Source organism: Caretta caretta, chromosome 2, assembly GCF_965140235.1.
Source record: "Caretta caretta isolate rCarCar2 chromosome 2, rCarCar1.hap1, whole genome shotgun sequence".
Classification (NCBI taxonomy): domain Eukaryota; kingdom Metazoa; phylum Chordata; order Testudines; family Cheloniidae; genus Caretta; species Caretta caretta.
The window spans coordinates 148,402,444-148,416,768 of record NC_134207.1 but is presented as its reverse complement, the minus strand read 5'-3'; the positions used below and the strand labels follow the sequence as shown (position 1 = coordinate 148,416,768).

Genomic DNA, 14,325 nt, shown 5'->3' with positions numbered 1-14,325 from the left:
GATTCTGAGACTAGAACCTTTTAAAACCCTCGAATTGTAATCAGTGACTAAGTGGACATTTTTAAAATGAATATAATCAGTAAGAGTGGGGCAAATTTTATGCGGTTTGAAGCTTTATACATGTGTTAAAGTGGCTTTGTAAGTTGTGTTGTGTTGTGAAACTAAGTAAAGGTACCTAAAGTTGAATAAGCAGTAGCATCAGGGCCTGGTGACCCGCACTTTGAGGTGGCAAGGGAGCTGATTTTATTTTAGCTGCCAATAGGCCACAGTAGGTTGGCACCTGTCCAGATGTGTGAGTAGTCTGACAGAGTTTAACAAAAGTCCCACAGCTCCTCCAGACTGCAGCCCTGAGCCATACATTGTGGAAAGACTGTGCCATCTTACCCCTAGCTGCCACAGTGCCTGGTGGGCCCAAGCAGAGTAAATGCCTCTGGAGCTGCTAGAGCACAGTAGCCAACAAGGGAAGAGAGGGAAGTAACCCCCATCCTTCTACAGGTTAATTCTGGACTTGCCTACCTTCTATTAAGCATGGAGCCAGTTTAGCCTTTGGGACTGTTCAGAGTAGAGTAAATATTGTAACCGGTTAACTAGGTAAGAGGTTTACCATTTTGGAAGGGACGTGTCCACATTATGTGCTAATTATTGTGCAGACTTTGAATTCAGTAAGTGAGATAAAGCTTATTAGCTAGGGAATAGGGAGGGGAGTCAGCCGAGACTTCTGGAGACCAAGTCATGGTCGCCCTCAACAAGGTGTTGGAGACTTGTGAAAAGGAATGTTAAGAGTTATGAAGGAGACTTGATGCAGTTGAAGGACAGTCAAGCAGTGTTTTAGCATCCCAACCCATGGGATGTTGTCAGGTGTCTGAGGTTGAAGCAGGCAAAAGAAAGGGAAGGAAGTCTAGAGAATTGAAAGGGATACTGATTTAATGTATGTTTGTGGCATGTAACACGTTGGCACTTAAATTGAAAAGGAGGGTGGATCAGCTTAGCCAGACACCGCAGGCTCTTGAGGAAGAGAGAAAAGTTACTCAGCAGTCAAAAGACCAGCTGCGTTCCTCTACAGGGGAACAGCTGACTCTTTACTAAGAGACAGGAATTGGAGAAAATATTAGAGTGAAGTCAGACTCAAACAAAGGATGTTTGGGACACAGTGCCTTGTTGTCAGGCTAAGGCTTCTGCGTGCTCAAGGTCACTGGAAGGCTACCAGGCAGACGGGGAACTGCTGCTGGAGTTGATTAGGAGGTTAGAGAGTGTCTGTAATACTATGGAAAGACCAGATGAACCAACAAGTGCTGGAGGTTGCAGGAGCCGGGGGCTAAAGGAAGCATTTTAGCCACAGGAGAGAGAGAATACAGAGAAGCGCAGGCTGTCTCACAGAGAGATACCGAGGAGGTAGGCAGCCAACCAGTGGTTCCTGTTCCTGTTGGCATGGTGGAACCACAGGGGACAGACTAACCCCCAGGACCAGTTACCAGCACCAGGAAAAAGAAAATAGCAGAAACAGGAGACCACAGCCTAGTGCTGTGTAACAGTCAGAGACTGCTGCAGCAGGGGAAGTTAAATGAGGAAGTTGATTATTTTGAAGTAATAGGTCACTCTCAAACAGAACAGGGGGGCCTGAGTACAGCAGAAGAGGAGGAGGAGTTAAGTGAACCCAACATTGTTCTTTTGGAGGTGGAGACTGATAACTAAGAGGGAAGTTCTGAGAGGAGTCAGGAGATTGACACGGAGCTGAAGCTCAGTTCAGGGGCAGAGACACAGACAGAGGGAGGAGCAGTATATACTTTCAACATACGGGGGGACCAATCGATATCCCCCGTTCCCCCTGCCAACTAATTTTGTCATGGGATTAGAAGACACAGTGTCTCAGGCATCCACTGCAAGCAAGGCTGGGATTTCTTGACTAAAATCAATAAAAAAGAAACGCTCCCACCCTAGTGCCACAGGACAGGACAAAGGAGCATTATCCTCATCTCTTGAGTTAGGGTCATCCAGCTCAGGAGAATGCAGCCTCTTCGGGACTCACCAAGGAGGGTGGTCACCTGTCCTGCAAAGGATACTGGCAACTCAGTCATAGCCAATACCCACACCCAGACCACACAGGCTTTTCCTCCATCCATTGTGTTTACCTAAACTGTACACTTCGTACCCACCCCAGCCCCACCCTATCTCTGAATTGGAGTCATAGAATCATAGAATATCAGGTTTGGAAAGGACCTCAGGAGGTCATCTAGTCCAACCCCCTGCTCAAAGCAGGACCAATCCCCAACTAAATCAGCCCAGCCAGGGCTTTGTCAAGCCTGACCTTAAAAACCTCTAAGAAAGGAGATTTCACCACCTTCCTAGGTAATGCAGTCCAGTGCTTCACCACCCTTCCAGTAAAAAAGTTTTTCCTAATATCCAACCTAAACCTCCCCCACTGCAACTTGAGACCACTACTCCTTTGTTCTGTCATCTGCTACCACTGAGAACAGTCTAGATCCATCCTCTTTGGACCCCCCTTTCAGGTAGTTGACAGCAGCTATCAAATCCCCCCTCATTCTTCTCTTCCGCAGACTAATCAATCCCAGTTCCCTCAGCCTCTCCTCATAAGTCATGTGCTCCAGGCCCCTAATCATGCTTGCTGCCCTCCGCTGGACTCTTTCCAATTTTTCCACATACTTCTTGTAGTGTGGGGCCCAAAACTGGACACAGTACTCCAGCTGAGGCCTCACCAATGTCAAATAGAGGGGAACGATCACGTCCCTCGATCTGCTGGCAATGCTCCTACTTATACATCCCAAAATGCTGTTAGCCTTCTTGGCAACAAGGGCACACTGTTGACTCATATCCAGCTTCTCGTCCACTGTAACTCCTAGGTCCTTTTCTGCAGAACTGTTGCCTAACCACTTGGTCCCTAGTCTGTAGCGGTGCATGGGATTCTTCCATCCTAAGTGCAGGACTCTGCACTTGTCCTTGTTGAACTTCATCAGATTTCCTTTGGCCCAATCCTGTCTTTCGTCTAGGTCCCTCTGTATCCTATCTCTACACTCCAGCGTATCGACCACTCCTCCCAGTTTAGTGTCATCTGCAAACTTGCTGAGGGTGCAATCCACGCCATCCTCCAGATTGTTAATGAAGATATTGACCAAAACCGGCCCTAGGACCGACCCTTGGGGACTCCACTTGATACCGGCTGCCAACTAGACATGGAGCCAACTTTCTATCCACCTTATAGTCCATTCATCCAGCCCAAACTACTTTAACTCGCTGGCAAAAATATTGTGGGAGACGGTATCGAAAGCTTTGCTAAAGTTAAGAAATAACATGTCCACTGCTTTCCCGTCATCCACAGAGCCAGTTATCTCATCATAGAAGGCAATTAGCTTGGCCAGGCATGACTTGCCCTTGGTGAATCCATGCTGACTGTTCCTGATCACTTTCCTCTCCTCTAAGTGCTTCAGAATTGATTCCTTGAGGACCTGCTCCATGATTTTTCCAGGGACTGAGGTGAGACTGACTGGCCTGTAGTTTCCCAGATCCTCCTCCTTCCCTTTTTTAAAGATGGGCACTACATTAGCATTTTTCCAGTCATTCGGGACCTCCCTCGATCACCATGAGTTTTCAAAGATAATGGCCAATGGCTCTGCAATCACATCAGCCAACTCCTTTAGCACTCTCGGATACAGCGCATCCGGCCCCTTGGACTTGTGCTCGTCCAGCTTTTCTAAATAGTCCTGAACCACTTCTTTCTCCACAGAGGGCTCGTCACCTCCTCCACATGCTGTGCTGCCCAGTGCAGTAGTCTGGGAGCTGACCTTGTTCGTGAAGACAGAGGCAAAAAAAGCATTGTGTACGTTAGCTTTTTCCACACCCTCTGTCACTAGTTGCCTCCCCCATTCAATAAGGGGCCCACACTTTCCTTGACCACCTTCTTGTTGCTAACATACCTGAAGAAACCCTTCTTGTTACGCTTAACATCCCTTGCTAGCTGCAACTCCAGGTGTGATTTGGCCTTCCTGATTTTGCTCCTGCATGCCTGAGCAATATTTTTGTATTCATCCCTGGTCATTTGTCCAATCTTGCACTTCTTGTAAGCCTTTTTGTTTTTAAAATCAGCAAGAATTTCACTGTTAAGCCAAAGTGGTCACCTGCCATGTTTACTATTCTTTCTACACATCGTGATGGTTTGTTAATCCTCAATAAGGATTCTTTAAAATACAGCCAGCTCTCCTGGATTCCTTTCCCCTTCATGTTATTCTCCCAGGGGATTCTGCCCATCAGTCCCCTGAGGGAGTCATAGTCTGCTTTTCTGAAGTCCAGGGTCCGTATTCTGCTGCTCTCCTTTCTTCCTTACATCAGGATCCTGAACTCGACGATCTCATGGTCACTGCCTCCCAGGTTCCCATCCACTTTTGCTTCCCCTACTAATTCATCCCTGTTTGTGAGCAACAGGTCAAGAAGAGCTCTGCCCCTAGTTGGTTCCTCCAGCACTTGCACCAGGAAATTGTCCCCTACACTTTCCAAAAACTTCCTGGATTGTCCGTGCTCTGCTGTATTGCTCTCCCAGCAGATATCGGGGTGATTGATGTCCCCCATGAGGACCAGGGCCTGTGATCTAGTAACTTCTGTTAGTTGCCGGAAGAAAGCCTCGTCCCCCTGATCCGGTGGTCTGTAGCAGACTCCCACCACGACATCAGCCTTGTTGCTTACACTTCTAAACTTAATCCAGAGACTCTCAGGTTTTTCTGCAGTTTTATACTGGAGCTCTGAGCAGTCATACTTCTCTCTTACATACAATGCAACTCCCCCACCTTTTCTGCCCTGCCTGTCCTTCCTGAACAGTTTATATCCATCCATGACAGTACTCCAGTCATGTGAGTTATCCCACCAAGTCTCTGTTATTCCAATCACATCATAATTCCTTGACTGTGCCAGGACTTCCAGTTCTCCCTGCTAGTTTCCCAGGCTTCTTGCATTTGTGAATATAGGCACTGAAGATAACTCACGGATCATCCTGCTTTCTCAGTATGAGACAGGAGTCCTCCCCTCTTGCGCTGTCCTGTTCATGCTTCCTCCTGGTATCCCACTTACCTCAAGGCTTTGGTCTCCTTCCCCCAGTGAACCTAGTTTAAAGCCCTCCTCACTAGGTTAGCCAGCCTGCTTGCAAAGATGCTCTTCCTTCTCTTGGTTAGGTGGAGCCCGTCTATGCCTAGCAATCCTTCTTCTTGAAATACCATCCCATGGTCAAAGAATCCAAAGCCGCCTCTCTGATACCACCTGTGTAGCCATTTGTTGACTTCCACGATTCGACAGTCTCTACCCGGGCCTTTTCCTTCCACGGGGAGGATGGACGAGAACACCACTTGCGCTTCGAACTCCTTTATCCTTCTTCCCAGAACCACGTATTCTTCAGTGATCCGCTCAAGGTCATTCTTGGAAGTATCATTGGCTCCCACATGGAGAAGCATGAAGGGGTAGCGATCCGAGGGCTTGATGGGTCTCGGCAGTCTCTCCATCACATCGTGAATCCTAGCTCCTGGCAAGCAGCCCACATCTCGGCTTTCCTGGTCAGGACAGCAGATAGATGACTCAGTCCCCCTTCGGAGGGAGTCCCCGACCACCATCACCCGCCTCCTTCTCTTGGGAGCGGTAGTCGTGGAATCCCCCATCCCTAGGACAGTGCATCTCATGCCTTCCAATCAGTGGAGTCTCCTTCTGCTCCCTTCCCTCAGATGTATCATCCTAGTCCACTCTCTGCAGTAGTACCTGTGGAGAGAACATGAAAACGGTTGCTCACCTGTATCTGCATTGCTGGTACATGGATGCTCCTCTTTCTTCTTCTGGAGGTTACATGTTGCCAATTTTCTTCACCATCCTTATGTCCCAGCTGCGCAGCCTGCTCTGAGTCTTCAGAATGTTGTGCCAGTAGAAGCATATCCTGACGTCTGTCCAGGAAATCTTCATTTTCTCTTATGCAATGCAGATGTGGTTCTCAACTCCTATTTCAAGTGTGAAGGCTAATACTGTCAGGTTGAGGGACTGGCTCAGCCTAGATAATAGATAATACGCTTCAGATGTAACCGATACACAAGATTTCTAGGAATTTTGCAGTTTCTGAATTATTCTGTTATCAAGATTATTTGGGAGAAAGAAAAGCTTTCACACCTGGTGCTAAAATTCTTAAAGGACCTATATTAAAGTTATTGTAATTTATAAACCGATTTACTGTAACTTTTCACAAAATTCTCTATTCTCATTCTTTATTCAAAGAGTAAGATTTGGGACAGATACACTGTGTTCTTTATAAATAGCAAAGCGGTTGAAGCCTTGTGTTAAGGGCAAAACGTAGCCTTCACTATGTAACTGCGACCAGTAATTCCATGGTATAGCCTAAGAAAGGGTGACTGGAACAGCCTGTAAGGGGCCTGGCTCATACTCTCCCCTGTTACTGCCACCCTAGAAGGTCAAAAGACTTGAGCTATGGAAGTTCTGTTGGATGTAGGAGTGAGAGATCTACTAAATGAAGTCTTCAAAGAAGCAGAAATACAGGCAATAATTTTCCCTCTTTCTCCTTCTGATCCTTTCTTTCTCACCCACCTGTTCCTGTCTTCATTCCGATTTCTGCCAAAGCTAGTTATGTTCAATCTCATGCCGCCCTGCCACCACTGTAATTATTTATCCCAACCCAGGTAATTTAAATGAGGATTTAAATCTTTGCACAGCTTTTTGGGATTGTCAAAATGTTTCAGCTAACCTCTGAGTATGTGTTGTTGCACAATCGTCCTCAGCCATGTGCTTTTATTAGTGTGTGATCAATTGTGTTACTGATATAATTTCGTTGAATGATCTCTTAAAGTGAAAGGTTTTAATATTTTCCTTTAGGACTGGAAAAATTTATCAGATGCCAACCAGCCAGAGATTGAAACCTGCTAGACAGAGCAATCCCAAAAGATGGGAAAGGATTCAGTATTGAAGTCCAAGGGCAGCATGCTAGTGTGAATCCAAGGCCATCTCTCCTTCAGTTGCTAGGGAAGGAGTGGGGTTCTGGAAATCCTGCCAGGATGATATCCCTTGACTGTGCTTGGGACCCCTGCCTTCAGTATTTGCCTCTGAGCACTTAAGAATGACAGCAAACTAGTTTTTCTGTTGCAGTAGTCTGTCTCCAGCAGTGGGTAGTACTAGTTACTTAGGGGGAAAGTGCAAGAATGCTGTTGTAACTATGTATATTCTTGTTATCCATAAAATGGCTGATCCTTTTTGATTCTACTAAACTCTTGGCCTTTGAAATCTTGCGGCAGTGAGTTCTACCTGCTAATTTTTGTGTGCCAAGGTATTTCTTTTTATCCATATAGAGTTTGCCAACTTTTAGTTTAATTGATTATCTCCAGTTTTTTTAATAGAAGTCTGAAAAGAAGTTTCCAATCTACTTCTCTAACCCATTTGTTATTTTTAATATCTTTATCATATGTCTGAAAATTAGGCCCAATGCATTTAAAGCAGGGCTCCAAAGTGTATGCCTCCATTCTTGTAAAATGGGGATAATCAACTACTTTACAAAGTTTTATGATGCTTTATTCATTACTGATTATAAAGTATTCTAAGATCCTCACATGGAAAGCACTGTATGTGTGCAAAGATTTACTACTATTATTTATTTTATTATTATTATTGGCTATTCTTCTTTGCCATTTTCCTTTATTTCAGGTGGTAGAGCTGCTGTTCTTTATATATGAAAGATCATCAGTTCAGCATCCAGCAGGGAAAGATTAATCACAATCTTTTCACTAAGTACACAGTGGTTCATAAATGACTTGGCTGTGTCTACCCTTTATTTATTTCAGATAGGCCACCCACAAGCTCTCGCTTGATCATTATCAATTTGAGACTAACTTGGCTTTTCAGAAATAAATCTTACCCATATAAAATTATTTTAAATGTGTTGCTCTTCTGAAAATTAGTACTTGGCTTTGCAATGATTTGTCGTCCTGCCTTATTTCATAGATGTATGAATCACAAAATGGAACCATAATAGAAAACAACTTAGCTTGCATTCTGAAGACTGCCTTGGGTGTGTCAGACCTTAATGTAACAGACCTTTTTAAAGCTATAGATGCAGAAGAAAAAGGGAAAATCACATATGGTAAGTAATTAAATGATTTGAAAATCTCTACACAACTATGGATTATCAAAGATGTAGCTGCTAACTTTTTTCTTTTTCTTTTGTTTTATAGTAACTAAAAGTGTATCATTTGCAGTGTTTTTGCCAAGTTACTTAGGCCAAAAGTATGTATCTAAAACATCAAATGCCATAACGAGGTGTTTCCGTTTCAATATTTATTTAATTTCTTTACCTTGGGTTAGGTGATCCTGGATGAGCTCTTAGACAACACCTGCTCTGTGACTGATTTTCCTCTTGTCCTCTTTTATATGTGTTACATTGCTCCCTCTGTTTTTTAGTTTTGTATCTCTTTCCTGTTGTCTTTCAATTCTCATCCGTCTGAGATCTGGGGACAGGGGAACTTGCCCCCTCTGTTTGTAGACAGTTCAGGAACGGTAAAAAAGGTTGAGCTTTTGAATAAATTTGTTCTGAACTATTTGTTCAGTTCTAGTTATAACCAAGATGACCTGGAGAGAACTGTGCAGCAGAGAGGCATTGTAATCCCATGGACAGAGCACTGCACTGGGAGTCAGGGGACTCAAGTTGTATTCGAGGTTCTACTTGTGACTTGGGGCAAATTTCCTCTCCCTCCTTTTGTCTGTCCTGTCTATTTAGGCTGTAAGGTCTTTAGAGCAGGGAATGTCTCTTGCTATGTGTATGTACATTGCTCAGCACAATAAAGCCCTAATCTTTTTTGGAAACTTCAGAAGAATGTGAAGAAGAATAATTAATAAATAAATAATAATAATAATCAAACAGCCCAACCTACCTGTGACTGATTCAGTTAAGGTTTGGATCCTGTAAACCTAAGGGCAACAGCATCCCCCAAATAGAAGTGATTGTGATTTCCACATATTTTTGCGGGTCTGATGCATAAACATAATATCTTACTGTAATAATTTTTCAAATTGTTTATTTTAAGAAAGTTTCATTTTAAAATGTATTGCATTGCTACAGAAATGTGGACACCAGAGCAGACTTCATTACACGTCATCAGTCATTAACCTTTAAATAGGAGTAATCAAAGAAAACCCTAAGGTAGATGGCCACTCAACTAGACTGTTAAGATGTGACCCAGCTGCTGGGTCTCTGGGTGTTTTTAAGCCTGCAGAGCCTGAATGGAGCCCAGCCATTGCCCTTCACTTGGATCCGCAAGCATAATCTCAGGGGGCACATACCCACTATCTGGCATCCCCTCCTGAGAGCTGAACCCATTGTTCAGCTACCTGGGTTCCTGGCATTCCCTATTGCTTGAACACTCCCTCTCCCGGAACTCTACCAAAAGGTGTGAGCCTTCTGGGTTACCTCTTCCAGGGACCACGTGGTAGCTGTAAAGCATATAAGAGACAGACGTTTTGCACAAATTCTAACACTATTGTTCTTTTACTTACTCACAAGACCGTACAAATCACTTAGAACAAAACAAATTTCCTAAATGAAATGCCCCTCCTTTACACATACTTCCCTTGGAAGTCCATCCGTGTTAGGAAGGTAGGCAGGGTCCCTGGTCTTATCAAGCAACTATTGCTGCTTCTTCCACTTCAGCTGGAGAAAAGAAGAACAGAGACCAAAAAGAGCAGCTTCTACTCTTTTTATAACATTCCAGTTCCTCAGTCAAGTGACTTCCTGATCATCCCCAGCAGCTGACTTTGTTGCCAAGGCAACCTTTCACTCCTGATAAACCAGTTCTCCTGATTGGGAGCCAGTCTGTTTAGAGCTATTCCATTCAATAGGGAGAACACTTTAAGTCACTGACCCTCATTTGTTGTTCTTTTGCCATGAGCCTCTGGAATTTCAGTCCAAAATGAAGACAATCAGCCAATAGACAAGGCAGAGAGGAAGCACACTCAAAATGGAATTTGCAGTCTGACATAGACATATACAGAGTTCATAATCTCAAACAATTCATAAATTGTACAGATTCCCCCAAACTGTCACATTTGGATAGAAATATAACGATGTTAAAATGTAGGAAGAGGACAAAATCAACAGCTATCTGTAGAACAGATGTTACAATAAGGGATATAATGTAGGCATTGGCTTTTATTAACACTTTTGCTACTAAATAAACTGATGCCAAATCATTTATCAGACTAAGATGGTCCTGTTCTTTTATTCTCCATTTCAATTATAAGAATATCCCATGAAATAATGAAAAAGAAAACTCCCAAATCATATTTCATCATTCAACTGGAAAGCATCTAGTTAGCACTGAAAAGGTGGGGAATTAGTTGGATACATTTTATTGATAGGCACAGCATTGCTACGAAGGAGCGTGTGATGTGGTATACTAACTAGACCCATTGTGGACCCCTTCTGGAACCCCCATGGTCCTACTACACCCTGATCCAGGAAAGGAACAGCAAAGGTGGGCCTTTCAAGCCTGTCTAGAGAGGCTGCACGGAAGCAGCCAATAAGAACCCAGCAAGCTCAGACAGAGGCAGTTACAGCAAACTTAGGCCTTGGCTACACTTGCAAGTTATAGCGCAATAAAGGAGCCCGGGGCGCACTACCCATCCTCACTGGCAAGGCATGTAGAGTGCTCTGACTCTGCAGCTACAGCACTGCTGGTAAAAAGAAAAGGAGTACTTGTGGCACCTTAGAGACTAACCAATTTATTTGAGCATGAGCTTTCGTGAGCTACAGCTCACTTCATCGGATGCATACCGTGGAAACTGCCTGCAGTTGATAGATTTCCACTCCATACGCTAAATGCAGTGCCTTGCATAATGACAGGTTTCAGAGTAACAGCCGTGTTAGTCTGTATTCGCAAAAAGAAAAGGAGTACTTGTGGCACCTTAGAGACTAACCAATTTATTTGAGCATGAGCTTTCGTGAGCTACAGCTCACTTCATCGGATGCATAACGTTTGCTGTGCCCCTGCTGAAGAGCCGTGACACCAGTGTGGATGCCCTGGTCCTATAGTGAGTTCTGATCGGCCTCCAGAAGTGTCCCACAATGCCTGTGCTAGCCACTCAGGTCATCACTTTGAACTCTACTGCCCTGCCCTCAGGTGACCAACTGTCAGACCCACCCTTTAAATTCTCTGGGAATTTTGAAAAATCCCTTCCTGTTTGCTCAGCAAGGTGTGGAGCGCTCTCAGTGAATCTTTCCAGGTCACCATGCCTCCATGCACCAGGCGAGCCCCAGTATGGAGCAATGGCGAGTTGCTGGACCTCATCAGTGTTTGGCGGGGAGGAAGCTGTCCAGTCCCAGCTGCGCACCAGCTGTAGGAATTACAATACCTTCGGGCAGATATCAAGGGACATGATGGAAAGGGGCCATGACCGGGACACACTGCAGTGCAGGATTAAAGTGAAGGAGCTGCGGAATGCCTACCACAAAGCCCATGAGGCAAACCGCTGTTCCGGTGCTGCCCCCACGACCAGAAGTTTCTACAAAGAGCTGGACACGATACTTGGGGGCGACCCCACCTCCACTCTGGGGACCACCATGGACACTTCAGAGCCCAGTGCAACAAGTAAGGAGGAGGAGGAGGAGGAAGAGCAAAGTGGGAGCGAGGATGCTGAGGCGGAGGAAGGCACCCCAGAATCCCTAGATGCATGCAGCCAGGAGGAAGGTAGCCTGTCGCAGTGGCCGGTGCTCAGGGAAGGACAAACACCAGAGGAGGTTCCCAGTAAGCAGCTTTTATTTTGGGAAGGAAGTTATTCAGTGCGGGCTCTTGGGGCGAGGAGGGTTAGAGCTGCATGCATGCCTAGATGCGGAATAGGGCATTGATGTGCTCTCTCACGTCGTGGTAATCGGCCTCGGTGATCTCTTCAAAGGTCTCATCCAGAACTTGGACAATGCACTTGTGCAGGTTTCTTGGGAGAATCACTGTGGTCCTTGTCCCAGTCAGGCTAACTTGTCTGCGCCACTGTGCCGTGAGGGGCGGAGGGACCATTGCTGCACACAGGCAAGCTGCATATGGGCCAGGGTGGAAGCTGAATTGCAGTAGACCCTCCCTTGCTTCCCAAGTCACCCTCAGCAGCAAGATATCTTCCAGGACTAACTCATCCTGTGGAAAATGTGGGGACAGTGTTCAGTATAGGGGCCCCCTGCCGCTGTTGGCTCTCCCCAAGGCACAGAAACCCAGAGGACAGTACAGCCGTGAAACAATCAGTCATGCTTGACCGGTGCTTACTCACCATTTTGGGGCTCCAGTGGGTTATGCATGCTCGCTTTGAGACGGGCAAATTATGCTATTGTGTAGACTATGCTTGCCTTTAAGAACAGGGGAATCATTGCTCTGTCTGGTGTGAACAATGCTGCCTCTGTTTAGTGTTGCATTTTGCGTTTACAGATGCAACCTTGAGATCTCAGCCATCCATGTTATCACCGGCTGAAAGACTCCAAAGAATCAGAAAGAGGCCACATAGAAGCAAGGAAGACATGTTGCATGAAGTAATGCAGCATTCAAGTAATGAAAATCAAAAAGTGCAGGAGTGGTGGGAGAGTTCAAGGAGGGTCTGCCAGCAGAATGCGGATCGCCGGCAGCAAAGCACGGAGTGGCTGCTAAGCATCATGGAGCGCCAAGCAGTCTCGATACAGGCGCTTGTAGCAATGCAGATGGAGCACTACCGGCCCCCCCGCAGCCCCTGTCCTAAAACTCTTTCCCTTGTGCCCCCATGTCACCTCCAACCCACTTTCCTCAACATCCGGGTTCTTACTGCCACCAACTGCCTCCAACACCTGTAGCTTCACCACCCAGTCCTGAAAACTACAACCCTTACCCACTGCACTCAACCCCCATCACCATGCAATATAGCCATTCTGAAGTGCAGCACTCATTGCACAGCACTCCAGACAGGACATACTCAAATCTGTGATTGTACCGTTTCCCACCCCCTTGCCCTTTCTGTTTCCCAAGCAGTTGCGTGTCTTTTCAATAAATGGATTTTTTTGGCTTTGAAAACATTCTTTATTATTGCATAAAGTAAAAGATACCTTAGCCCAGGAAAAAACAGGTACTGCAAGTCAGTGTAGCAAGCACAGATTCCTACTAACATTGGAAATACTGCACTTCACTCCTGTGCAGGGCACCAGACATTACTGGTGGTTTTTAGCCTCAAATTGCTCCCTCAAGGCATCCCTAATCCTTGCAGCCCCTCACTGGGCCCCTCTAATAGCCCTGCTCTCTGGCTGTTCCAATTCTGCCTCCAGGTGTTGAGCCTCCAAGTTCCATGCCTGAGTGGATCTTTCACCCTTCTCTTCACAAATGTTATGGATGGTACAGCGTGCGGATATAACCGCGGGGATGCTGTTATCGACCAGGTCCAGCTTCCCATACAGAGAGCACCAGTGGCCCTTTAAATGGCCAAAAGAACACTCCACAGTCATTCTGCACCAGCTCAGCCTGTTGTTGAACCGCTCCACTGCTGTCAAGGCTCCCTGTGTAGGGTTTCATGAGCCACCGCATTAAAAGGTAAGTGGGGTCTCCAAGGATCACAATGGGCATTTCGACTTCCCCTGTGATGATCTTCTGGTCTTGGAAAAAAGTCCAGGCTTGCAGCTTCCTGAACAGGCCAGTATTCCAAAAGATGTGTGCATCATTCACCTTTCCGGGCCAGCCTGCATTAATGTCAGTGAAGCGCCCACGGTGATCCACAAGCGCCTGGAAAACCATCGAGAAATACCCCTTCCGATTAACGTACTCAGAAGCTACGTGGGCTGGTGCCAGAATTGGAATATGCATGCCATCGGTCGCCCCTCCACAGTTAGGGAAAGCCATTTGTGCAAAGCCAGCCACAATGTCATGCACATTACCCAGAGTCCTGGTTCTTCTGAGAAGGATGGGATTAATGGCCCTGAAAACTTGCATCAACACGATTCCAACGGTCGACTTCCCCACTCCAAACTGATTAGCAACCGATCAGTAGCTGTCTGGAGTTGCCAGCTTCCAGATTGCAATAGCCACCTGCTTCTCCACCATCAGGGCAGCTCTCAATCTTGTGTCCTTGCACGGCAGGGCGGGGGCGAGCTCCTCACAGAGTCCCATGAAAGTGGCTTTTCTCATCCAAAAGTTCTGCAGCCACTGCTCATCATCCCAGACATGCATGATGATGTGATCCCACCACTAAGTACTTCTTTCCCGAGCCCAAAAGCGGTGTTCCACAGTGGTGAGCATGTCCGTGCATGCCACAAGGAAACTCCTGTCATATGCGTTACTCGAGTCAATATCATTG

The 14,325-nt window shown here is 45.9% G+C and overlaps 1 protein-coding gene across 3 annotated transcripts in view; it reads left to right on the top strand.

The window, feature by feature from the left end:
* LPCAT1 (lysophosphatidylcholine acyltransferase 1) overlaps positions 1-14,325 on the top strand; it is a 184,480-nt gene that overhangs the window by 119,085 nt on the left and 51,070 nt on the right. For 2 of the 3 annotated variants that reach the window (XM_048839485.2, XM_075125481.1), the window contains exon 13: positions 7,984-8,122. In XM_048839485.2, the coding sequence (XP_048695442.1) occupies positions 7,984-8,122 (139 nt within the window). Of the gene's footprint in view, positions 1-7,983; positions 8,123-12,443; positions 13,054-14,325 lie in introns of those variants that run through there. The other variant, XM_048839484.2, reaches the window with a different exon arrangement.